Genomic DNA, 25,938 nt, shown 5'->3' on the forward strand with positions numbered 1-25,938 from the left:
CGCTGGGGGTGGGAAGATCTGCGACAACAGAATGGAGTCCAAAGGGTCTTCCCAATTGAAACAGAAGGTAAGCGATGACAGTGTTTCAAACACCCAGTTCAAGCCACCAATTCACTTCGCTAACTCAATTCAAAAACGTCTTCATTAGCACAGCAGCAACTGTTCTGCCATTATCACGTCTCAGAGATGCCACTCCTCACAGAACAGCTAATGCAAAGAAACACACCTTAATATTCATTCAGACTTAATTATAAAAGATTAAAAAAAAAAAAAAAAACTTTTGGCCCCACGCAGCCAAAGAAGCATTTCTTTATTAACTACAGCATTAGTCAGAGCTGCCCTGCAGTCTTCAAGGACCCTCATTTTTCCAAAAAGGATACATTTCACCCTCTTTTATCCACTTTATGGACAAGCCATCCACCACCTGGAACTTGCATATCCACCCATAATCTTTATGGGGACATCTGAGCGCAGTAAATCCAGCGTGTCAAGCCACACTTGTCAGCAGCGTGAGGCAGAGAGCACTATGGATTCTTCACGGGAGACAGGCAGCTCGAAAGAGCACCACACTGAAAGACACACTAAAGAAATCCCTCCTGATGGTATCTGCTTATTTTCTCTTAAAAGCTCATCCACTTTTAATTATTTACAAGTAATAAAACACTTAATAACACAGTCGAAATTACTGGGGTAAACTTCCTTTCAAAAAGCACATGTTCTGGTAATTATTCTTTGTGTCCCTTTTAACTTGACTTATCGAATTTTCAATCTCTCTGGGATGTGGGCGGGGAGTCAGGGAAGGCACCATTTGGGGTGTGCCTAGCGCTATGGGCCAGCATGGCCCCCGGCCATGCATACAGTGCCCAAAGGAAAGGAAGCCCAGGGCCAGTCAGACAGCCCAGAATGCCACCGGAGGGGAGCGGGGATGCTGTCCTGACAGCAAAAGGAAGCTTCTTAAGTTTTCTGAGCAAAGGAGCATAGTGCTGGCAGCAGTAACGGAAGAACGAAGGACAAAGTGAGAGGGAGAACAAGAAAGATAATCCCAGGCCAGGAGACATGTTCATCATCAAAGGAACTGGGAAACTCGGCACAACCTCGGGGAAACACGAGAGTCAGCTCTGTCACCAATGGGACCGACTGAAGCAGGGTGCAGGGAGATAAATGGGGAAAGCCAGGCCGGGGTCTGTTTTCAGGCTGACAAATTTGAATTTTACTTGCAAAGCCACGTAGAACCCATGGACTTCTCTGTACCAGAGCGCTGTGATGAAGTCTACCCTGCTGGAAATACATAGCGTAGGTCATTTCACATGGGTCAGAAGTTTGTGAACCAGGAGACAGCCAATACAAATTCTGGCTGAGGAGCTGTTTCTTCCCAAAACCTAATGCACACCAATCATATGCAAAGTGTTTCATTCTAAGCAAAACTGGACAAATGTAAGCAATATCACATTTAGAACATTACAGTGGAGCTCCATCTTACTCAAAGTTTAGGTTCTAACTGGCAGGGATAGAGTAAACAACACACAATTAAATTATCCTTAAAAACTCCATTTAAGGGGTGCCTGGGTGGCTCAGTGGGTTAAAGCCTCTGCCTTCAGCTCAGGTCATGATCCCAGGGTCCTGGGATCGAGCCCCACATCGGGCTCTCTGCTCCGCAGGGAGCCTACTTCCTCCTCTCTCTCTCTCTGCCTACTTGTGATCTCCGTCTGTCAAATAAATAAATAAAATCTTAAAAAAAAAAAACAAAACTCCATTTAATCACCATAAGCACAGGCAGTAGGAGGTGCTCCCCCAACAGAGCGTTGGCAGGGTGGGGGGTTGGTTAGGGACAGATACAGGTTTTCTCACCTCCAATGTCACCGTCAGGCCACGCGCCACACATTCACTAAGCGGGCAACCCTATAACTGCCTTTACCTTTTCCACTTTGTCTCTGCTGAGCACGTAGAATTTAATCCATTAAAGTGAAACATCCCTGTGATACAATACCCATAAGCTTCTACCGAAACAAACAAAACACACTGGAAAAGTAATAAGCTCTCCTTTAAACATGGCACTTCTCTGGCAAATGGTATATAATTTAAAACATTACAAAAGTAAATCTCCACCATTGCCCAGAATCGTATCTAAGGAAGGTAAATTCATGCTCAAGTTCTAATCAGTACACAGACCTGCAGAAGACAGCCTTCTGAACACTGCGCCCTAGCAGGCTGCTGAAATGACTTCATTTCCTCATCTGTGTACGAGCTTGAGGGGTAGTACAGCTTATTTACCTCAGAGGGCATTCCAATAAAGGAATCATAAGTGGCACAAACACTTTGAACCTCTCAGAGATGATGCCACATAAACTCAAGGTGTTATTACCATTATCTCTTTCTACTGAGTAGCCTGGGAAAGCTGTCAGATCTCTGAACTCATGAATTATGAACACAAAGTACTTCTTAGGTTTGTCGGCTTCAAAAGTTCAGGATATACATTTTATGACCCAGGCCAAGAACAGGACAACTTTAAAACATGACACAAAACAATAAAAAGACTAACTGTTTAATGTTACATGCAACACACACACACACACACACACACACACACACACACACACTGCATTCACACATTCCTATAGCAGAACAAAGATGGCCACAACTCAAATTAAGAGTTGACCTCCTTGCATTAGTTAAGTGGAATAAATGTCCTCTCCCCTGGAATCCAGGCCACTTAATGACTGGTTTGGTGCATAGAAGAGAGGGGTTAATGATGCTGTGCTGGCTTCTAGGTCTTAAGAGTGTCCCCTTCCTGTCTCTGTAGGAGCCCTTCAACCACAGCATAAGAAGTCCAGCTACCCTGAGACCTCCATTCTAGAGCTGCTATGTGTAGGTGCTCTTTTTTTTTTTCTTTTTTCCATATACTGGTTATTAACATGTCATGGGATAAACATGGAGAAATACTAGCTTCAATGAGATTTAAAATGATCTTTACGTCAAAAGAAGGGCTGAGGGGCATGGAAGGTAGGTTTGGGAAAGACAGGGTGCATACATTTTTAGATTGGGATTGAAAATTTCCCTATAGCAATCTACAAATACAGGCGCCACACAAATCCCTCAGGGTCACAAATACTCAAATACACACGGTGTTCTTGGGAGCGTGTGCAAAGTCCCTGCAAAGGGCTGTAGGAGCATCCCTCCACTGTATCCTGCTTCCGCTTCCCGGCTGAATGGCAGCTGAGCCCAGGCTTCCCGCTACCCCGACCAAGCACCACACTTGTGAATGAAGCCATCTAGGACCCTCCAGACCACATTATCTAGCAGCTGGACTGCCCCACTTAACCCCAATGGAGAAGACTCACTCTGTTGAGCCCAGTCCAAATTCTCAACCCACAAAATCATGAGAAATAATTAAATAGTTGTTGATTTATACCCTTAAGTTTGGGGTAGTTGGTTATGCAACAATACCTAAATATACATTAACTTTCAAACAACATTTTTACTAATCAACTTATGGTAAGGTGTTATCTGACACTGCTGAATAAGATAAAAAAAAAATTCTTACATAGGCATCACTATCAGGGCTATAAAATTCAGTACTAGCAAGTTCTCACAGCTACAGTATATTTGAAGGCAACGTTTTAATATTACAAAGAACTGTACTTTGCAGCTCTGAAAGCACCTTGAGGAAATGACTTCCTGTTGAGATCATCTCTCACTAGTCATGCCACAAACACTTGAAGCACAGTGCTAGGCTCTTGGCTTGCTAAGCGCACAGCACTTCAGGGGCACTGGGAAAGAACTTGAAATGATTTCAAGGAAGGCTGGCAAAATCCATGTGAAGAATGGCAGCTCGGGAGGGAACGAACACAATTCCAGACTTCAAGTTATATTACAAAGCTGTAGTAATCAAAACAGTATGGTACTGGCACAAAAAAATGGTCACATAGAGCGATGGAATCGAACAGAAAACCCAGACATAAACCCATATTATATGGCCAACTAATCTTCAATAAAGAAGGAAAGAATACCCAAGGGAAAAAAGATAGCCTCTTCAACAAATGGTGTTGGGAAAATTAGAGAACAAAGTCATGGTTATGGGGGGGGGCGTTTACGGTGGTGAAACAGGTGATGGGATTAAAGAGGGCACTTGTCACGATGAGCACCAGGTGATGTATGGAAGGGCTGAATCACTTATATTGTACACCTGAAACTAATATAACACTATGTTAACAAAGTGAAATTAAAATAAAAACTTAAAAGAAAAAAGAAAAGCTTAGTAATCTGTCCACTTTTCCCTAGTTCCAATAAAATAGAAAACATATAAAAACATAGGACATAAGGAGACATGTTGACAGAAATAGCAATGCCATGTTGAAGATAAAAGAACTGATCATGGTCAAAGCCTCAGACCAGAAGCACATATTTGCCAGCATCAGGCAGGCCACCCTCGGCACTCTGGTGTGGGAATGGGAAAGGGTCCATGAGAATATTCTAAGAAGCAGAGTATGAAAAGTGTGTAAAAGGAATCCACTATTGGCTTTGAAAGTGTGCCTGTGGGCATTATTTACTGTGACACCCTAAAATGCAAGGGCCACAGCAGTCTGTCACAGTGTAGCAAGTCAGGGTGCAGGCTTGGTAGTCAGAGGGTCCACCTAAGACGGCCAAGCCATCAGGAATCAGATGTGCAACCTTTTGCAACTTTCTTATCCTCTTTAGCCTAAGTGTCCTTACCTGTAAACTTGGAATTGAATCAACACCTCCCTCCACTCTACTTATTAACATATAGACACAAAGCACTGAGCCCAGTACTTAGAGCCTGACACACAAAATGCCCCATAAATGCTAACCATTACTGCTGATAATGGCATACCCACCAAGATTCCTGATTCTCCTCCCACCCCTCTGAAACTCCTCAATGACTTGGGGCTGAGAAAACTTGATAGGTATCCCAGTTAAAGGTCCTTTCTCAACATCTACCCAACCTGACAGGCAAGTAAATAATGCCTCAATACAGCACATCTTGTGTAAGAGCTTTTGATCATCAGTGCTGACCTAAAAATCTTAGTAACACCAAAAGCAAAGACTATACTGAGAATACCACTCCCCTGAAATCTAAAAAGAAAGCAGCTTCCCTCCTAGTATGTAGGAAAAAGAACCCAAGAAGAAAAGCTTTACCGGTTCAGCTTAAAGATCTGAAGCACACCATTCACCTTTCAAAACAGACTATGAGCTGTCTCAAATTCCCCGAAATTAAAAAAGTTCTTACCAAAGGGGGGGTGGGTATGGGAGGTGATGAATGCAACGTATTACGGAAAATCTTCACAATGTATATCAGATCATCACACTGTACACTTTAAATGTTATCTGTCAATTAGATCTCAATAAAGCTGGAACAACGACAAAGAATACTCTAGAGCTTGTTTCTCTACAGTTTTGTTATAAAACTGGAAAGTTTTTGAAAGTACCCATCCCACACTTTCATTAGCCAAGCACAAAAACTCAGGAAGTTGTGAAGGGAAGAGAGAGAAATAAATTCCCATCTCCCATGTGGCCACATCTCTTTTTCGTATCCTGTATGAAACAAAAACTTTCAATTTCAAATGCACTCATGTGAAACCATGTTTACAAACACTGGAAGGGATCAAAGCCAAAATATGAACACTGCACAAAGAGATAAAGTTTCATTACTTTAATCACTACCTAGCAACTGCCTGAAACACATATATGGAGGGAGAAACATTATTTTAATAAGATGTTTAAGGCCCTCAAACAGAGAAAAATAACCTTCAATAGTGTGGTGTGGAAAGATAAATGAGAAAAGGTGATCCACTTGAATAGGAAGACAGTCCACTGTTGACAACTTGGCAAGTCTAACATGGTAATGCTGCCGTGCCCAGGATCTGAGCAAGTCTTCAAGACACCACTCCCTATGTAGTACGATAAACAGGTCAGCTCTTGGGTGAAGTCCTCAGGTGACTGGCACCAGGTGCCTTTAGCTGAACTAAAGCATTAAAAGTTGCATCAATCTGTCAATCCTTACACCTACCTACCTAAGCAAAAGATGTTCTGTGTTCATTTATTGCTGATTTAGCTCCCCAAAATCACCTTCTTAAGATCCAGAGAAGGGTAAAGAAGTAGCATGGGTACATGAATTATAGAGGCCTATAGAATAAAGGATTACAGAGGTCACATTTTTATGTCAGCTCTTCCATTTTATTTTACAACTCAGATCATCTCTTTGAACCCCCGGGTATTCTCGGAACTACTACTAGTTAGTAAATGCTGAAGTTTTTAAAAACATTTCTGTATTTTGTAAGTATAAATACTATTTATAATTTCTTAGTTTTATTCTTTCCAAGTTTCAAAAGATATTTTTAAGTGGAAAATGTATAACCAAAGTCTTTTAAAATACAACAAAGAAATTTTACATAATTTCCGTTGATCCAGCAGAATGACAGCTGCAATTTTAGAAAGTTAAAAGGGCTAATAGTAAAAACAAGTAAAAAGTGACACAGGCTAAGATAGTTGGACAAACACATTTCTCCTTGATCTGTAAAAGAATCAGCTTTAACCACTAAGTGATCAGAACATTTGCTTTCCTCTATTTTCAATTGATTCGCTAGTAGATACTAATACTGGAATTTCTATAGTTCTTTTTTTTTTAAGATTTTATTCATTTATTCAACAGACAGATCACAAGGAGGCAGAGAGAGAGGGGAAAGCAGGATCCTTGTTGAGCAGAGAGCCCGTTGTGGGGCTCAATCCCAAGACCCTGAGATCATGACCTGAGCCGAAGGCAGAGGCTTTAACCCACTGAGCCACCCAGGCACCCCTCTATAGTTCTTTAGAAGGAAAAAGTGAACCTTTAACAAATCATCCTGAAAAATGACCATTTGGTATCACAAATCAAATAAAAATCAACTTCACTTTATGAATAAGCCATTAAAACTGTGTTTAATCTGTATTTAAAACTTGAAGAAAAAGATCTAATACTAAGAGTCTGTTATATGAAGAAGCATTACCTACATTAAGTCACTTAATGTTCATTCCTGCAACCAAAAGATAGCATTCCCGAATTACAGATGGGAAAACTGAGGCACTACTGGAAGCCAAAAACTGGAAAAGCTATTCCACTGTGGACATCTTGGGAAAATCTAAATCAGTGTCACTGGGATTTAACTTCTTAAATTGCAGAAAAATGTTTCCATGTTTTTTTAAGGAAGAACAGTTTTACCACAAATTCAATTTCCCACATCCAGCGCAGTTCTAATGAGGATGAAAAGAAACAATCTAGAAGAGTTGATTCAAGTGAGACTTATTCACTAACAACCACTCACTGCAAAAATGAAAGAACAGTACAGCTAACATCTACTCCATTTTACCCGTACGATGCATTTTTTTACATTCTCTCTTCAAACCCTAACAACAATCCCATGAAGTAAATGTCACTAAAAGTCAAGGATCCTGGGCTTACGGAGGTTACCCTTCTTGCTCTCAGACACACAAACGCAGAATCTGCAATCTACTCTTCTGAATCCTGGTCCAGAGTGTGTCACTCTGATATGCTGCCTCCTAGGAGACAAAAATACCCATGACCAAACTTTCCACCTTCAGCCAACTGTGTTTTTCCAAACATCTGTGTTTTAAAAAGTGGATCATAAAATACAAAAGATAAAACTGACCCCACCATAGAACGTTCAGGGTTTTATCACCCTTCCAAGTTTCCTTGGGGGGGAAAAAAAAATTCCTGACAGTATGTCTTCAAAATCTAAAATATACTCCTTTCATAGTTCTCAGACAGTACAAATGCTCAAATACCACCACCCGCCAGATGTAGTTGCTGAAGCATTATCAATCCAACTGATGCACTTTCACTAATAGGTCCTCTTGATTTGCTTGAAAGGTTTTTTTCCCCAGGTCTCTAACAGAGTGGTAAAAGTACCAAATCCTACATTCAACTTTAATGGATTCAGTGATTTGTCATATCCCGTGTGGTGGTACATCGGGAACCAATATCCTGTACATTTTACCTCCCTCTTCTGCAGGTGCTGCTGGCTGTAATAAGAGAAATTTCAGTTTAGAGTATAACCCTGCTGGGCAGGAACCCAGCTAACTATTCACATATAACTTTGCACACTGGGTTTCAGAATTATAAATTATGCATCATAAATGTCTTTGTGGTAGAACAAAGTTTGTTCCCTGGAAAAAAGTTTACTTTTTAATTCTAGATTTAATATTGCACTCAGAAAATTAAAACAGACATGAAAAAATCTTCCAGTATTTACTGTATACTTTAAAGAAACAGAAAACTCAGTCTCATATCAGCCACCTACATAAAAATGGTATTACCTCTTTATATTTTTAATCTGTTAATACAACATAGTTTTAGTATTTAGTAATCTTAGGTTTTTGAGATATGAAGCGAAATATTTTCTGAAGTGCTAGAGAAAGCATTTTTATTGTATGAATTTTACTGTATGAACGTTTATTGATTTTTATTGTGGAATATCTCAAACAGGCCTTTCCCAAAATATAAACCCTTTAATATAAATTAGTTTTCTACTCTAAAGGGATGTGATAGAAATAACAAGAACAAGAAAAACCACACACCAGAAAAAATGACTGGGTTCCAAAAATTAGGTCATACAGAATTTGAAAAGGAAAGAATATTACTGCCATGTCTAAAACCATTTAAATTTATACTACTATCAAAATAACAACTTCAAGACTACATATGTGTATGTATGTGTATACACAAATCCTACATTTAATATCAGGCACTGTCACATACTCAGTTATACTTCACAAAAGGGATAATGTCATTAAGTCACTTCTGAGCATGTAATTTATCCTAAAAGACACTTCTCTTGAGATGGTAAGGAATTCTGAAGGACACTCCAGGCAAAATACATCCTAACTTCCAACAGCATGTATTTGACCCCACAGTCAAGTCCCATAATTTCAAAGTAAGGGAAGCAAATATTTTCACAGGGAGGTGGGTGGAGTCAGGGATTCTGCACCCTGTCTGCTCTGAAAAGCCACTGCACATCACCCATACCTCATGGTTCCATGAGCACCGTAACCAACAATACAGACTAGGTCGGAGCATCTCTAGCTCTGGGGATTGGCATCGGGAGCCCAGTCCAGAATTTCTGAATATGGGAAGATGAAGATGGCAAAATGGAGCCTCATGAACTTGTGAGATTTGCCAAAGCTCAAAATGACTGAGGATCAAAAACCAAAAACTGGAAAAGCTCTTCCGCTATGGACATCTTTGGGACCTCTGAATCAACCTTCACTCAATAAAGGCCGCTGGTGAGCTAGGCAGGAAGAAACCCCTGGCTGACGGTGAGCAGGTGACTGCCAGAGAAGCCTGTAAGGAAGGAGAGGAGAGAAGGTGAAAAAGGGCAGTCCAGGGGCTGGGAGGCTCAGCAGCGAACAGCTTACCGGACAGGACAGCAACAGGACAGAGTGAGAGGCCCAAGAAAGCAGGGTTTACACTGTATACAAAACTCCTAAAAATAGCCAGTTTTCACTTGAGACTTCTGAGCATCTCTGATACAGTTAATACATGTTTATGGGACTCTTGGAACTATAAAACACCTAAAAAGTGAGTTTCTTCACAGTAACTTATGTAGTCTATTTTTTAACATCTTTGCTGAGACAGAATCACAAATTTAAACTGTACAACTCAAAGATTTGTATTATATTCACAGAGTCATATAATCACTATCTAAATTTAGAACATTCTCATTACCCCCAAAGCAAACCCACGAGCAGCCACTCTCCGTCACTCACTCCCAAACCTAGTCCTCAATAACCACTACTCTACTTTCTCTACCTACAGATGTGCCTGTTCTGGTCATTTTGTATATATGGAATCATGTAAGATACATGGGCTTCTGGGACTGGCACAGTGTTTGCAAGGTTCATCCACGTTGCAGCATGAATCCGTATTTCACTCATTCTTAGAGCTGAGTAATATTCTAATGTATGGTAGACCATATATTGTTCTGTTGGACATCTGGGTTGTTTCCACTTGGGGGCTGTTATGGAGAATGCTGCTATGAAGACTCATGTACATGATTTTTGGGTGGACATGTTTTTATTTCTATTGTATATTTTACAGTCTGTTTTTAAGAGAAAAAAATTAAATAATTGACATTTCATGTGGATGTGGAGATTTCAATTTTATTTCTAAGTTCCAATATCAATGGATAGAAGAAAAAGATAAGCAAAAGTAATATTTAATGTCATAAGCCACCTAAAGATGGCAAGGCAGACCCAAGAAGATGCAAAGCTATGAAAAAAAAAGTCACTTGTACATACTCCAAGTGAAAAAAATCTTAAAGATAAAACAAATGACTAAAAAACAAAGATCACCTTTCTACCATGTTCACACAGCTCTGCATTGCTTTTCATAAAGCTTTCTCTTTTCTATGTAAAATAGAAAAGATACCAAAAATATGTAAAGTTATATAAATTTACTGATTTCCCCAACTCTCTTTACTGCCACTAACCTTGGTTCTGGCTAGACATGGTGTATGAGCGGCCACGTAGGAGGAGGAAAGCACACTGAGGCTGAACCAACTATTTTACCCTGTGGAAAATGGACTGAGGAAATACCTCCCTGGACCAGTTTTACACATTTCTTTCCATCCCCGAAAAAAATGCATAAGGCTCCAAACATCTATTATGTGTCCAACGTCACTAAGCTGCCTCCAATTCTACAGGGAGGTACAAACCTCCCAGGACAGAAGGAGGATCTATCTATGGGTTAGCAGTACAAGTAAGACTAAGCACTGCCTCCATGGCCAACTCATCTAGGTTCGCCATGAGCCAAGAAGCACCTCACATCAGCCAGACTCTCTCTGTGAATCTCAGATCCTAAACATTTCTATTTACTGCTGGCACTTACCCAAGGATCTCAACTGACAGAATTAGAGGCGCCAGACCCAACATAGGTATGTTTCCGGGCCAGATTCCCACACTGCTCTGGCCACCTGCCTTGAACCAGGCCCAAAGCAAACCCTATGACTATCCCTCTGCTTGGTCTGAAAACAGACTTAACTCCTTCAAAAGAGATGACACAAAAAGAGTAACTTCCAGGGACTCCAAATCACACTAAATCTTACTGTCAATTATAATCTGTTTGTACCAATATGCCAGACACACCAAACCCTAAAGGGCTGGTCATACAGTCTTCCAAGTAAAAGTATACTTTTTGTGTAGTAATGCATGCGATGTGTTTATTCTGAGCTTTTTATTTACTCAACCGGTTAAGATTCCTTTGCAGCAGCTGTTGGCCATACAAGTAAGACTGAGGGAGGACTACCACCCTCAAGCATGTCCCCGGAGGGAGTCGGAACTCAGTTGTGTTGTACAGATAAGCACTGAAGGACTGCACAGTAACGCTCATTCACCCAGGTCAGTCCAGGAGCTAAGGCCCCAGGAGAAGCACAAACTGGAGAGCCTCAAACATCCTGAGATGCAGGGCCAGCCTCCCAAAGATGCTGGTCTGAGACGAGGCTCAACAGATGAGCAGACACAGACAGTGGGGATGGGGGCAGCATACAGAAGAACAGACAACACCACAGCAGAGGCAGAAACGTGCGAGCAAGTGCATGTGGGTAGAATATGGGATGGGGGAGCCCGGTGAGGGAGTGGCTGGAGGCAGGAGGGGTCCCATAAGGGACAGGCTGTGCTGAGGTGGCAGAACCTGGCCTCTGGGGGAAGCAGGTGCAGAGGCACTTACACAAAAGACTACAATGAGATTTGCGTTTTAGAAAGATCAGCCTTTCAGACAGGTTGCATTTCTTTTTCACTTTGAGAGGGAAGACAGAAAATGTTAATAAAACATTTATTTCACTTCACTATTTTTATGCTTGCCGCTATTGTCATTCAAACTCTGCCACAATGTAACTATTTCCCCAAGTTTCAATAAGCTTGTAAGAGTGTAACAACAAGCAGTTACATATGTATTTGCAGGAAAAGCTCATACCAACTGTTAAGACTTCTCATAAAAAACCATGACTTAGGGACGCCTGGGTGACTCAGTGGGTTAAGCCGCTGCCTTCAGCTCAGGTCATCATCCCAGGGTCCTGGGATCAAGTCCTGCATTGGGCTCCTTGCTTGGCAGGGAGCCTGCTTCACTATCTGCCTCCGCCTGCCACTCTGCCTGCTTGTGCACTTGCTCTCTCGCTCTCTCTCTCTCTCTCTCTCTCTCTGACAAATAAATAAATAAAATCTTAAAAAAAAATGACTTACATGTTTTTAGTAATCAGCAGTCCCCCCCCCAAAAAAAAGAAAAAGCACATTTTCAAAAGTTACTGTCCTTAAATTCAAGTTTGTTTTAATAACAATGAATCACTATTAAACAACTCAGGTTTCCATGCTTCAGGGACAAAAGCAGTGGCCCACAGGCCAGAGGCCCAGATGATCAAGCTAGAGTAAAGCCAATACTGGCTGCATTTATGTTCCCTGACACACACACACACACACACACACACGCACACACACAAGCACACACTTTGCTCCTCTGACTGCAGTGCTGCTTAGGCAAATATTAACATTTTTACCTATTCTTTAATTAAATGACATACTACCTTCTTTAGTAACGAGGAAAAACCAAACAGGAATGATAGGATACTTGGGAAAGTTTCCCAGCAAGTAAAACTGGTGAGTAAAACATCAGTGATTCAGCTCTAGCACTAAAGACTCTCCCATTCATCATCTGTTCAGTACTCACATTAACCCTGCCAAGGGAGTAACCCACTTTAGACAGAGGGAAAATGAGTTTCTGTAGGGTTAGTTTGCCCCAGGTTAAATGATAATACAGAACAGTTAATACCTACCAATAATAAATAAACCTAGGTCTCCAAACCCAATCCAAAGTTCCCATTGTCCCCTAAGAGAAGAGGGCTATGGGGGAAGGCAGGGAATTAACAGGTTCCAGCAACTTTCCTCCCTCACCTTACCCTACTCCTATTCCTTCCTCAGCATTCAGCAGCACTTCGGACAGAAGGCAGATCTCATCCAAACAGCTGCTCCAGATGTTCTCCCAGAGGACCAGGAGTCCATACCGTTGCCCTGCCCAAATACCCGACTCCCTCCCGTACCATCCAACCGTATAAAGTCCCAGTGTCATGCCCCCACAACCACAGTCCTCCTGATCCCGACCACCACCTGGCATGAATGCTCCTCAGGAGCCACAGTAGCCCAGAAAGCCTAAATCACCTGTGTTCACACTGTTTCCCTTCATGCAATCCCTTCCTTCCCAGCTCGCAGACTCACAGGAGAGGCCTCCAGAGGCTCATGCCTGGACCCCACTGCAGACCTGCAGTAGCAGGACATCTTAGGCAGGGAGGCGCTTTCTGAGATCACTCTACCAGCCAGTTAGGAAGCACTGACCTCTAGTAGGGCCAGCCTTCTGGCTCACTAAGCCCAATACCAACTCTAGGGACAAAAGAGAATCCCCCCCCCAACCCAATGCCTAATGACCACTCACATCTCTGAACTCCAGAAGCAATTACTGTCTGCACCACCCTGTTGCGGAGCAGTGCTCCCACCTACTATTACTGTTGTATGTATTCATCTGGTCTCCTAGATTATATTCTTCTCGAGTGCAACAATTTCACCTTATATTTCTCCATAGAGCACAACATTTTGTACACAGCAGCCCTCCAAAATAGCAATTTTTTTTTTTAACAAACATGAAGACTTTATCTTTCTCCTAGCCAGATTTAGGATGTACAGCAGGAAAAAAGGGAAGCCCCAGGGCCAGACTTGATTCACTCAAAATTAAGGAGTGGCCCGCAAAGAAAACCTCAGAAACCAAGGGCACCACACTTAAAAGTCACTGCAGTTGGTGCTCTGCACCCTGTGTCCATTAGGATTCAAGGATGAGTCAGGCTGCAGGCATGAGAAGAACGAACAGACCCATATACAGCAGACAGTCCTCCAATTTTAAGCACTCGAGACTAGTTCCTCCAACAGAATTCTCGATGTCTAGCAGAACACCCTCCTTAAACAGGGTCTGGATGAGGATGGGTGGATGGAGATGGAACAGCCAAAACATTTTCACCCATCAGTGATCAGAAGCAGAAAAACATTTTTCCACTAGAGGAAAAAAAAAAAAAAAAGAAAAAAAAAACCGCCATGACTAAGTGTAAGCCTTTAAATATCTGTTTATTGAGGACATTTCTGGTATTGTCACACCACTCCACTGTCCAAAAAAATTTATTTGTTTAACCTGAAAAAAAGCTCAAATACAATGCCAAATAAAATAGCCCCATCACACTACAAAATGCTTATTGCAGAGAAAGCTTTAGTGACTTAGGATCTTTCCTTCCCTTTTCCTTTCTTCTTTTTGGGGGAGTGGGTGGAGGTGGGGGAAAAATTTAGCTGATTTTTATACAAAGCTATAAACATGATCTTTCCACATTTTTCTCACCAGATGGGAGTTTGTCAAGCCACAGGTCACCTAGCAACTTAAACACCACTCTGCAGCTAGCCAGCTACCCAATTCTTCATACAAAACTTACTTTGTCCTATTAAACAATAAGCGATAAAGAAGAGAGAATAAGAGTTAAAGCAAGTGTTAATATGTGTTTGCTTCATAATCACCTTAAGTGAGGTGGGAGAAAAGGGAAGAAAGACTAAAGTTTAATCTTAACCTTTACCTAACAATTTAAGAAGAAAAAACACCAATGAAGACACTCAGCCTCTGACAACATCTGAGCTCAGGAGTCTTGTGATTCAATGATTAAACTTTGTGTACTACAAAGCCCATCTTAAAATTCACCCACTGAACTATGAATTGCACTGAAAGAGCCTTTAAATAATTTTAGAACGCCCTGACTCATCTGACTCCTCCCTCTCATTTATATCCAACTCCAATGCTACCATCACCCTGAGAATCACCCTTGCTTCCATCTACACCTGATCTCACACTTTAGAGGGTAACTGATCTCACACTTACCCTCTAAAAATTCAGCTCAAGGGACGGGTGGCTCAGTTGGTTAAGCAACTATCGACTATCGTCTTTGGCTGAGGTCATGATCCTGGAGTCCTGGGACTGAGTCCGTTGGGCTCCCTGCTCATCAGGGAGTCTGCTTCTCCCTCTGACCTTTCCCCCTCTCATGCTCGCTCTCTTTCTTTTTCTCTCTTTCAAATAAATAAATAAAATCTTTAAAAAATACAAATAAAACTCAGCTCATATGCCCCTTCTCTTAGGCATGCCTCCCCAGACTCTTAAGAAAACTGCACTCCCTTTTCCATCTTCCCAGGTCACTGGGAAACAACTACACTAATATTTAAAACCAAGGTCCAGATCTATCACTAAGAGTCCTCAGTTACATCTACCAACATCACAGACACATTCCCTTCTCCCTGCACCACAGCATGATAGTCTACAACACGTTCACCTTCAACAGAGCCTCGTGTCCTAGACCCTGACACTCCCAACTTCCACAAAGCAGCCAGTGGGCTCCCTAGATTTCCAGCACCCAGAATGATGCCTTTAACACAGTAAATGCTTAAAAATTTCTGTACAAGGAATGAATGACTCAATCAAATCAACGACTACAGTTTTATCTCCCAAACAGGCTTTTCAACCAAAGTCCATGGTGTGCATAGTGAAAGAGAACTAATTTTAACCATGTAAAATGAAACGAAATGTCCTCTCTGTTCAGTAACACAAGCACACTGCCTAGATTGTATTATTGTATTTCTCTTCCCTTTCACAACTTATTTTGGTCTCCAAAATGCATATGCAACCGGATTATTGATTTAGAACATTTAGATCATAAACTGCCATTCATAAACAATCTTTTAAAATGCTAAATGTAGGTTTTAGAGAGTTCTGTTTCCCCTTGTCAGCACTGTAAGATAAACAGGTGCCCAATTTCCACTAATTTTATTTAATTTTCAATAACAGTTAAACCAACTGTAAGGAACATTTTAGAGCTGTTAAATATAGTCAACATCTTCCATCTTTCTGTCAGGTTCCTAAATGTTCCCCAGATGACCTACAAAAGGCCAAATTTACGCTATTCTATCCAATATATACTAAAAACCAAACAACAGTGTAGAAAGTTTTTCTCCCTTAATTTCAGAGAGAATTGGAGGACGCAGCTTGCATACACCGAGGTAGGCAAAGCCACAGGTCCCTCTTGTCTGCTGACCCACAGCCTGCACAGGAGCTAGGCCACTCCACCACCAGAAACATGAGAAATTTTTTAAGTGAACGTGCTTTCCACCAAACGTTACTCTACAGCGAAGGAAATATCCTCAGGTGCTTGACAGAAACTTCGGAGGCGTGGGCTGTTGTCAAACAGACAGCAGATAAAACAATTTAACAAAATGCCTTTTCACTTCTGACACATTGTAGAGGAATGCAGTTAAGTGGAGACAATGTTATCACTCCACGAAGAAAAAGGGAAATCTACTCCACTCCGAAATCGGGCCCCAGCTCCGCAGCCTCAGCACCATACGGAACTAGTTCCAGATAGGTATACGCTGAGGTCCTTGGCAGGAAAACTTTTAATTCAGTGACTGATTTCAGGGTTGTGCCTTTTAAAGGAGTCCTCCTGCACGGGAGCCTCCCAAGCACCGAGATTCCGTCCCCAACCAATGTCCGCGAGCCCATGGGAGCGCGCGACCCTCTCGGGGCTGCCGGCGACTGTCCCCCACCAGCTGCCCCCGAACCGCGCCGGGGCGGCCCTGCCCGCGGGCGACCGGGAGGGAAGGGCTCGTGGCTTCGGCTCCTTCCCCCGCCCGGACGAAGGCAGTGTTGGAGCACAAACGCCCGGCTCTCCGCCGTGTGGGGAATAATTAAACTCTCCTCCAACCAAAAAAGTTCCCTTTCCCCAGCCTTTGCCGCGGGGCCTGGGAGCGGGGAAAGGCCTGAGGCTGGATTTCCACCGCCTGCAGCCGGGGGAGAGGCGTCCGGCCAGGCTTCGCCCGCGCTCCGGAGGGCTGGGTTCGGGCTCGGCCCCTAACAGGCTCCGAAAGGGCTCCTGTGGCCGACGCCCGCCCAGCGGCTGGAGCCCCGAGGGAGAGGCGGCCTGCGCTCGGCCCGGGAGGAGCCGCGGGGTCCGGCGCGCTCACCCGGGGCTGCGCCCGCGCCCGCCCCACCGGCCCGGCCCGCGCGGAGAACTTTGCCGCCCGCAGCTCGGGGCGGGGGGCGCCCGCGAGGCCCCGGCCGGGCCGCCGCACTTTCCCTTTCCCCGCCTCCCCTCCGTCTCCCTCCTCCCCTTTCCAGGAAGCGCCATATTGATCCCGGCGCCTTCCCCCTCCTCCTCTTCCTCCTCCCTCTCCTCCTCCCCCCTTCTCCCGCCCCCACCCCCGGCGCCCCGTGCGCCCCCGGCCCCTCACCTTGGCGATGGCCTTCCGGTAGCGGGTCACGGCTTGCTGGATGAGGCTGAAAACTTTCATGTGGCCGTCTCCGCACGGCACGACCACCCGGGTCCTCCCGAAGCACACGGTCACTTTCATGCCGCCGCCGCCGCCGTCGCGGGCCGGCCCGCGCCCCTCGCTGACCGCGGCCGGAGCGGCCCCGGGCAGGGGCGGCTGGACGCTAGGAGCGGTGGGGCCGCTGCACCCGCGCGCGGGAGGCTAGGGGCGCGGGCAAGCGGCGGCGCCGGGGGGCCGCTCGGCTAGCATGCCCGGCCCGGCCCGGCCGCCCTCGCCTGGCCCGGAGCTCTCCTCGCCTCTCCCCCGCTGCAGCGCCCGCAGCCTCCGGCCACCTGTTCGGCGTCTCGGCGCGCTTGACGGCGGCGGCCCGGGGCTGTGTGGCGCTCGCGCTCACTCGGGGCCGCTGGGGGAGGGGCGGCGGCGAGGGGAGGGGAGGAGGAGGAGCAGGGCCGGGCACACAACACCGCGCACATGCGGCAGGGGGAGGCGCGGCCCGCTCCCCGCGCGGGGCGGAGCGCACGCCCGCGGGCCCACGCCCCCGCCGACTCCCTCCCCGGGGCGCGGGCGGCCGCGGGACCCCGACTGCACTGCCCGCCCCGGCCGGCTGCCTTCCGCCTGGGCCAGCCCTTTCCCGGGCGCCGCCGCGGAGGTGGAGGCCGGGTTGCCCCTCCCCCCGCCTCGCCGACCCCCGCGCTGGGCACCGCGGCCCCCACCCGCCCCCCTCAAGCGCTCCGACGCGCTGCGGGGCTCGCGCTGAGCCCCTCCTCCGGGGCGCCGCTCCACACCCCCCCATCCCCGAGGTCTCTCCAGAGCCCACCCCCTTTCTTTGTCACTTTTAATCCCCTTCCTCAGGCTAGGGTGTTCGGGAGAAATCGTTTCTAGAGAAAGCACTTTACTCTTGGCGCCGCGGACTCAATGCACAGGGACTCCTGGAGAGGAGCCGTCCCCACGTTCCCCCAGAAGGATGGGGACGGGGCTGGGCCGGGATGTTCCAGCGGAGGTATCTCCCCCGGCGGGGGCTCTCGTGCCGCAGACAGCTCTCCCCCCACCTCGGGCCCGCATCTTGGCAGGGTTTTTGCACTGGCTGGCTTGCTCGGCTGCAAGGCCGGGCTGAGGTTGTTACGCGTTAAAAGCAAAAATTAATCGTCTGCCTTGGGGAGAGGTTGGTGAAGCTTTGACTCGACCCGGCCATTCTCTAGAAGCCGTACTATTTACCCTGAAGTTTCCTGTGACCGGGTGATGACCCACCCACTTCAACATGTAGATTTAAACATCTGCAATTCCCATAATTTTATTTCTTAAAATTCTGCAACACAAGCAATCCTAACGCAAATTCATGAACAATACATTCAGAATGCCTGTGGGGAAGCTGTGCAAGGGGATCCCCACGATGCGCTGGCGCTTAACTCGGGCACTTAAGCACCAGGAAGAGAAAGCAACTCTGTAATGAGTTACATGCATGCGGGACCTGAGACATTTTTTTTTAAAAGTGGATGGTGTCAAGAAAAGCAACTGGAGCTCCTCTCTGTCTTAGTTATGAGCTACGATTCCTTAATAACGGTATGTCACTGTGTTTACAGAATGACAAAAGTCAGCAAAGAGTCTTTTGTTCATGTCTGTCCTAAATGGTAGTAAATTCATTTTTTCCAGTTATTCCTAGAATATGTGAATTAACAACTGCCTTGAGCTCACATGGAACGTCAGCATTTACAGCAGGAAGAGCAGGTGATCACCCTTCCATCCCAACCCATGTCCCATTTTAAAAATAAGGAAACAGATCATGTGCTTTCCAGACTCCCTAGCACTTTCCCCTGCCCGACACTGCCCCAGGTATAATACAATTTGTCATTTAAAAAAAAAAATATATATATATATATATATATATATATTTCCTCTCATCTACAGTCCTTGACCAATGTACTCATCGGTCCTGGCAAACCAGTGCAATAAGCAGGTGCTGGGTGTCATCATCACCATCTTACCTCAGGATATCCCCTGAATGTTGAAGTCCCTTGCCCAAGGCCACAGAGAAAGCTTGAGGCAGACCCAGAAATAGAGTCCCCATTTCCTTCCACACATTCATGGGAAAGGCTCATTATACTCCTATTTGGCTGGAACGTTCCACATTTCTACCCAATAATTAAGTTTGTGATAGTTTGTAACTATGATAACAACTCATGCTGAGGTCTTCTTGCTTCTTGTACTAATAGTTGGGTCCACACAATTACCCATAATTGTAGATGTTGTTTCTGTTTTAATGCATGGGGGAGGGAGGAGTATACTAGTTTAGAGTGGGGCTTTCTCAAAATAATTCTGATTGAAAAATAAGTTGCAGAGCACATCAGACACCAGAAGTCTCTAGATTCAGATCCTGACTCTACCAATTTACCAGCGCCTAGACATGGCACTCAGTCTGTCTCTAGCCTCAGTTTTATCAGCTGAAAATTGGACTGATGATCTCTGTCTCATCATTTATATGGGTTAAATGAAATAAAGTGGGGTGTCTGGGTGGCTCAGTCGTTAAGCATCTGCCTTCGGCTTAGATCATAATCCCAGGGTCCTGGGATCGATCCTGCGTCAGGCTCCCTGCTCAACAGAAAGCCTGCCTCTCCCTCTCCCACTCCCCCACTTATGTTCCTTCTCTCGCTGTGTCTCTCTGTGTCAAATAAATAAATAAAATCTTTTTTAAAAAATGTTTTTAAGTCTACTTAACTAGCTTAAGTAGCTTAAAGTTTCATTTAAATCAACCTAGTTTTTCTAGATATAGTGATTCCCTTTATGTTAATAATTGATGAAAAACTAATATTGTGTTAATTTTTGATACCAGACTCTTGGGTATCTTGAGTCAAATTCATAAAATTTCCTCACAAATAGTGACTCTACTCTCACCAATGTGCTTCACTAACATCTAACCATGAAGATCCATTAGAGCCAGGCTACCTAATCGGTTCTGGCCTAAGTGGACAAAAAAACAAACCCTGTCCTAATGAGAAGCAAAATCCTCAAAGTCAAGGGTGGAATGTTATATAAATATTTTCTGGTGTGTTTACTCTCTTAAATTCAGCATATATCAGGTGGAAAAAAATTGTAGCCCTTATCCTATTTGTACTTCTCCTTTACAGTTGATTGATTTGATTGGTTTTGAAAACCTCAGAGAATTCTGAGAATTAATTGGGATCCACCTGTGTTTTGTGCCTATCTGCAAATGAAAATGGGCAGGTGTGACCACCTGGACGATAATCTCAACCGTATCTGGCAGCACTCACGTGCCCTGTGAAATACATACACCACATGGGCACAAACAGTATCCTATTACCTGGCATCTTCCCCTTAGAAATGTAATAATTAAGAATTAAGAAGACATTTACAAGAGTTTCTGAAATTCGGTCATACATTGAAAATTGAAGTTATCTCTGGGATATTTCACCCACATATTGAGTGCCTCTCCATAAGTATTAAATTTAAGATCGTGTTAACATTTGCACAAGCACAGCCTAATAGAAGAATCAGATTAGTATTCACCAAATGATTTTTGTCCACCTCTTTGTACCAAGCACTGCACTGTAGGCTGGGTGTGTAAGTTCCTCTCATTTTTTTTTTTTTTAAGATTTATTTATTTATTTGACAGAGATCACAAGTGGGTAGAGAGGCAGGCGGGAGGCGGGGGGTGGGGGGGGTAGCAGGCTCCCTGCTGAACAGAGAGCCCACGCAGGGCTCCATCCCAGGACCATGAGATCATGACCTGAGCCAAAGGCAGAGGGTTTAACCCACTGAGCCACCCAGGCGCCCCTATAAGTTCCTCTCTTACGAGGTGCTCAGTCTAGTAAGGGCTTCAGACGTGAACAGGTAGCCACTGGAGAATGTGATAGGTGGTGGCCTCCAGAGAAAATGTGAACTCCTTCTGGGAGGAAAGGGAGAAAGGTGGAAGCAGGCCATCTAGAAGAAAGCAGTCAAGAGAAGCATAAAGTGAACCCCCTTTGTCTCTTCAAATCTTCAAGTAGCTGCAGAAGAAATTAAGTTTAATGATATATCTTATTTAACCTAGTAGATCCTAAATATTATCATTTCCACATGTAATCAGCTTTTCAAAAATACTAATGATGTTTTTCGTACACCTTTAACTATGAATTCCTCATGACCTCCACGTGTAGTTTATCCTTAGAGTACATCTCGGTTTGAACCAGCCCTCCATATTCATCCACTCATGCATGACTCATTCATCAAACACTGAGTAACTAGCATGTGTCCAATCTCTTGAGGGTTCAGTGGCTGCATGTGGCTGGTGGCTACCGTACTGGACAGCATAGCTGCGGAGGACGGGATCACTGATGGCTGGAAGCCACGGGCACCATCAAGGAACTTACACATGGATCCAGCTCTTTGGGGGCACAGACTATATTCTTCACAGAACTTCCCCAGAATTGCTCTGGGGTGGGGGAAAAGAGGACTTCTCGACATAGATATGAATCGTGTAATAGTACAGCGGTGTTTAAGGGAAAAAATGCAAAGACTGGGGGAAATCAGAGCTGCACGTGGGCTCAGTCGAGCCTCCCTGATGTGCAACATTAAACATAAGTCTATTAACCGTGGTTTTTCTAACGAAACAGGAGCTTGTATGAATTGGATGGGTGAGAGAAATGGCCAATGAAAAGGGAAAAAAAAAAAAAAAAGCAAGAAAGGAAAAGAATAAGAGAGGAGAGGAGCCTTAATGATGCCCAACCTGCTGAAAGCAGTCATCAGACACGAAAAGTACAGGGAGTGACTCGGTTCACAACAAAAGTAAATTGTATAGGACAGAGTTGGCCCTGCCAGGCTTCCTCAGGCCATCTCCTTTCCCCCTCACATCCAACGCTGCGTCTTCACCCTAGAGGCTAGTATGATCCAAATGGCTCCAAAGGACACCTGACTCACCAGCTTGTGATTACAGGATGAAGCAGTATTTACTTTTATGCCCTGACCACACATATCCAAGCCCTCACCTGCAAAATATTGCAGGGTTGCCCTCAACCAATCTATCAGCTCTTGTCCCCACATTCTTGCTTTCCTGTTCCAGTTCCCAGGAACAAGTGGAAGTGTGTCAGCATTGCCCTGTTGATATAGCCCATGTTGAAAAAGCTGGCATCCAGGTTGAGCTCACCACTTCTGGATGTCCCCGGTGTCACTCACCCAGCGTCAGAGACTCAGAAAAGGCCTGGGTCACCTGCAGAAACCTCAGAGACCTAGAAGGACCTGGGTGGCCCGCCATCTTTTTGACAGCTGTCATGGCCCATCACTCAGAGCCCAGGTTCCCTAATCAAATGCGTCTGTCCTTCCCAGGCTCCAATGTCAGAGAACAAGGGAATTTGTTGATGAAGTCAATGAAGACATACCCACCAGGGCACAGAGCAGGGGAGAGGCTGGACCAGATGGTAATATTAAACTCAACTACAGTAAAGAGAGATCTGTAGAAAGACCAAGCAAAGGAGTCTTAGCCATTTATTTCCTGGAGGTCCAGCGTGACCCAACGCACATTGGATTCTGAGCATCCAGGGGCTGGAGAGGCATTTCCACATGATGCTTTATAAATGCCACTCTTTTCGGCTAAATCTTTTAAAGCGACGTTCAGGGTCAAATTCTCTAGCAAGGCCTAGAATGCTGACCTTGTAAATTGCCAGGGAAGTCAGAGGTGTAGGTAACAAGATTGCTACTGTCTATGGAGTTTCGGAATCTGAACTGGGATTCTCCGCAGGCGAGGAGACCATTCTGCCTTCTCTCCAATGTGGGCAGGGTTCTACCAGGAACACAAAGTACCGTAAGCCTTTATGTTTGTTTGTTTACTTGTTTTTAACCTTAAAAACTCAGAGAAAATGAGGTGGGAATGGAGGCATTCAAGGGAATGATTTTAAACATTCCTTAAGAAGTAAAATTCTCCTCACCCAGAGGACATTTAACATGTGACAGCTAAAGTAAAGGGGATGAAATGACTTCACCTAAAACCTCACACCAATGCCTAGTTAAATCTCAGCTCTGAAAGTCTTCTGGTAAGGGGATAGGAACAAGCTTTTAAAGACTATTTAACAAATGTGCCTAAGCAGTTTCATTCAGTAGAGAGAGAAAGAAAAGCAAATGCATTGAGATTGATAATTGGAACAACATGCTTTTCCTTGACCCTGTCAAGTTTAAACGGCTGAAATTCTCAAATCGTGAAACAATGAGGATGAGTAAAGGAAAAGCTTTAACGGGAGTCAACCAACCATGTAGGGCCTTCTCAGACTGTGTCCAGGGCTAGGATATCTGGGTTACCAGTGGGAGACCCTTTTATCTCTCCCTTCCCCTCACACTCTGCCAGCTGAAGGAGGCATGTACTCTTGCCCCAGAGCCAGACCTGCTCGTGTCAGAAGGATATGAGTGGAGCTGAGGCTGCTCTGCCACGAAGCCCACAGGAGGCCCTGGCACTCTATGCAATAATTCAGGTACGCTGGACCAGTGCACATCCAGCCCTGCTGATCTTCTCTACCTGATTTTAAATGGCTGACTCATCCTTCCCTCCTCTATCAAGTTACTCTCTTAAGCTAGGCATTCAATCTGAAAAGCTCTTTCTGGTGCTTTGGAATTTCATCTGCTCAGTGTCTGAGCCAAGGCTGCAAGCTTGTTTCAGCCGGGGAGGTCTCCTAGGGTGAGCATGATGCCGTGGGCCCCCACCCAGGACCCAGAGCTCACAGAAGTCAAACACCTTTTCCTGACAAAACAACAGACTCCCTTGCCCTCCCCTAGCCTTCCCTCCAATGGGTGATCTTTTGAGCCAGACCATGTCATTTCCCTGCTCAGAGCCCTCCAGCGCCACCTCTTTCAAAACAAAACCAAAGTCCTTATATTAGTTTAGAAAGGTCAGCATGATCCACCCTCCATCCCCAAACTTTGTCTACTGCTTTCCCTGTTCACTCCATCTCAGGGGTGCCATCTCACTGCTGATACTCAAACAGGCTGAGTAGGCTCTCTCCTCAGGGCCTTTGCTCTTTCTTCAGTCTAGAATGCTTTTCATCCCAGTATCTGCATGGCTTCCTCTCTCACTTCCCTCAGGCCTTTGTCCAATGTCATTGCTGCATTTCCTGACCACCTAAGACAGAGTAACAACAATAGCTTTTCCCTGTCCCTCTCTGCGCCCTGTGACAGCAGCCTGTGAGGACCCAGCCAAGCTATGCCTGGACTCCTGATCCCAGAAACTGTGAAATAACAAATAGATCTGATTTAAGTCTGCTGAGGTTGTGGCAATTTGTCACATAACAATAGAAAACTAATATATCTATTCAACAAAGTCTTTGAATTGTATTTTAAAATACTTTGAAATCATGAGGATCCTCTTAAAGCCCTGTAGCCTGATGCTGAGAATCACATAGGGTGCTTATTAATATGCAGAGCCCATGGCTTTCCACTTGAGATTCTGATTCGGTAGGTGTTGGGTGGGACCTCAGAATCTGTACTTTTAATCGGCATCCTGGTTAACTCTTGTCACCAGTTAAGTTGAGAAAGCCCTGACTTTGTTGTCAGAAAAATGAAAAAGGAGGTGCCTGGGTGGTTCAGTCGGTTAAGTGTCTGCCTTCTGCTCAGGTCATGATCCCGGGGTCCCAGGATCGAGCCCATCACGGGCTCCCTGCTCAGCGGGGAGCCTGCTTCTCCCTGATCTCTGCCTGCAGCTCCCCCTGCTTGTGTGCTTTCTCTCTCTCTCTCTCAAATAAATAAATTAAAATCTAAAAAAAAAAAAAAAGAAAAGAAAGAAAGGAAGAAAGGAAGAAAAATGGAAGAGGAAGAGTCACCTTGGGCCGCAGTGGTCAGAACTGACGTGACGTTGAAGAATGGAGGATGAGTGGAGACATTTAAACCGTGTTGTTCGTGCACTTCCGTGCCACCCAAATGCTGGGGCCTCTGGTTGGACCACTCACATGTGATTAAAAATTCCCGTTAATTCTCTAACATACCTCCTCGAAGATGTCATCAAAATCCCTTTGAAGGTCACTTCTCCCACTTCTGGGCTCCCATTATATTTGCATGCAAGAGTTTTTTCATTCAGCTGGTGTTCATTGAGTGTCTACTATGTGCCAAGTGCTATTCTAGGCTCTAGGAACAGAGCCATGAGTGAACAGAATACAAATCCCTCGCCTTACTCTGCTTACAATCCAGGATCTGAAACTGTGCTCTTAGAATGAATGTTAGTTTTTGGCATTGGTTCTCAAAGTGTGGTTCCCTAGACCAGTAGCATCACTATTGCACAGGAACCAGCTAGAATGGCAGACTTTCAGGCCACACCCCAGACCCACTGAATCAGACTCTATCAGGATAGCACCTAGCCTTCTGCATTTAAAAAACCCTCCTTTGCATTTTGATGCACACTAAAATTTGAGAACTACTAGTTAACAGATCTGTCTCCCAGTTAGACCTAGGTCTTCCACAGTATTCTAGTATCCCATTCACCATTCTAGCCTCTAGAAACTAGCAGAGTAAATGTTCTTAATTCATGTGTTGAAGAAATTGTGCAATGGATGACTAAACTTATAGTCATCCTTAGAG

At 44.8% G+C, this 25,938-nt stretch overlaps 2 protein-coding genes across 17 annotated transcripts in view; both read right to left on the reverse strand.

Moving 5' to 3' along the window:
* Positions 1-17,582, reverse strand: part of PARD3 (par-3 family cell polarity regulator) — a 649,759-nt gene extending 632,177 nt beyond the window's left edge. For 8 of the 16 annotated variants that reach the window (XM_032837836.1, XM_032837840.1, XM_032837831.1 and 5 more), the window contains exon 1: positions 17,356-17,582. In XM_032837836.1, coding sequence (XP_032693727.1) covers positions 17,356-17,475 — 120 coding nt within the window. In that variant the 5' untranslated portion in view covers positions 17,476-17,582. The remainder of the gene's footprint in view (positions 1-17,355) is intronic. The other 8 variants (XM_032837827.1, XM_032837841.1, XM_032837839.1 and 5 more) reach the window with 2 other exon arrangements.
* LOC116855286 (transcription initiation factor TFIID subunit 4-like) lies at positions 17,537-18,187 on the reverse strand. The gene has a single exon (XM_032837889.1). It carries the CDS (start codon positions 18,185-18,187, stop codon positions 17,558-17,560), a length of 630 nt encoding a protein of 209 aa, XP_032693780.1. The 3' UTR covers positions 17,537-17,557.
* Between the last annotated feature and the right edge of the window lie 7,751 nt (positions 18,188-25,938).

This window comes from Lontra canadensis, unplaced genomic scaffold (assembly GCF_010015895.1).
Source record: "Lontra canadensis isolate GAN:19392208 unplaced genomic scaffold, GSC_riverotter_1.0 scaffold100, whole genome shotgun sequence".
In the NCBI taxonomy this organism is placed as follows: Eukaryota; Metazoa; Chordata; class Mammalia; order Carnivora; family Mustelidae; genus Lontra; species Lontra canadensis.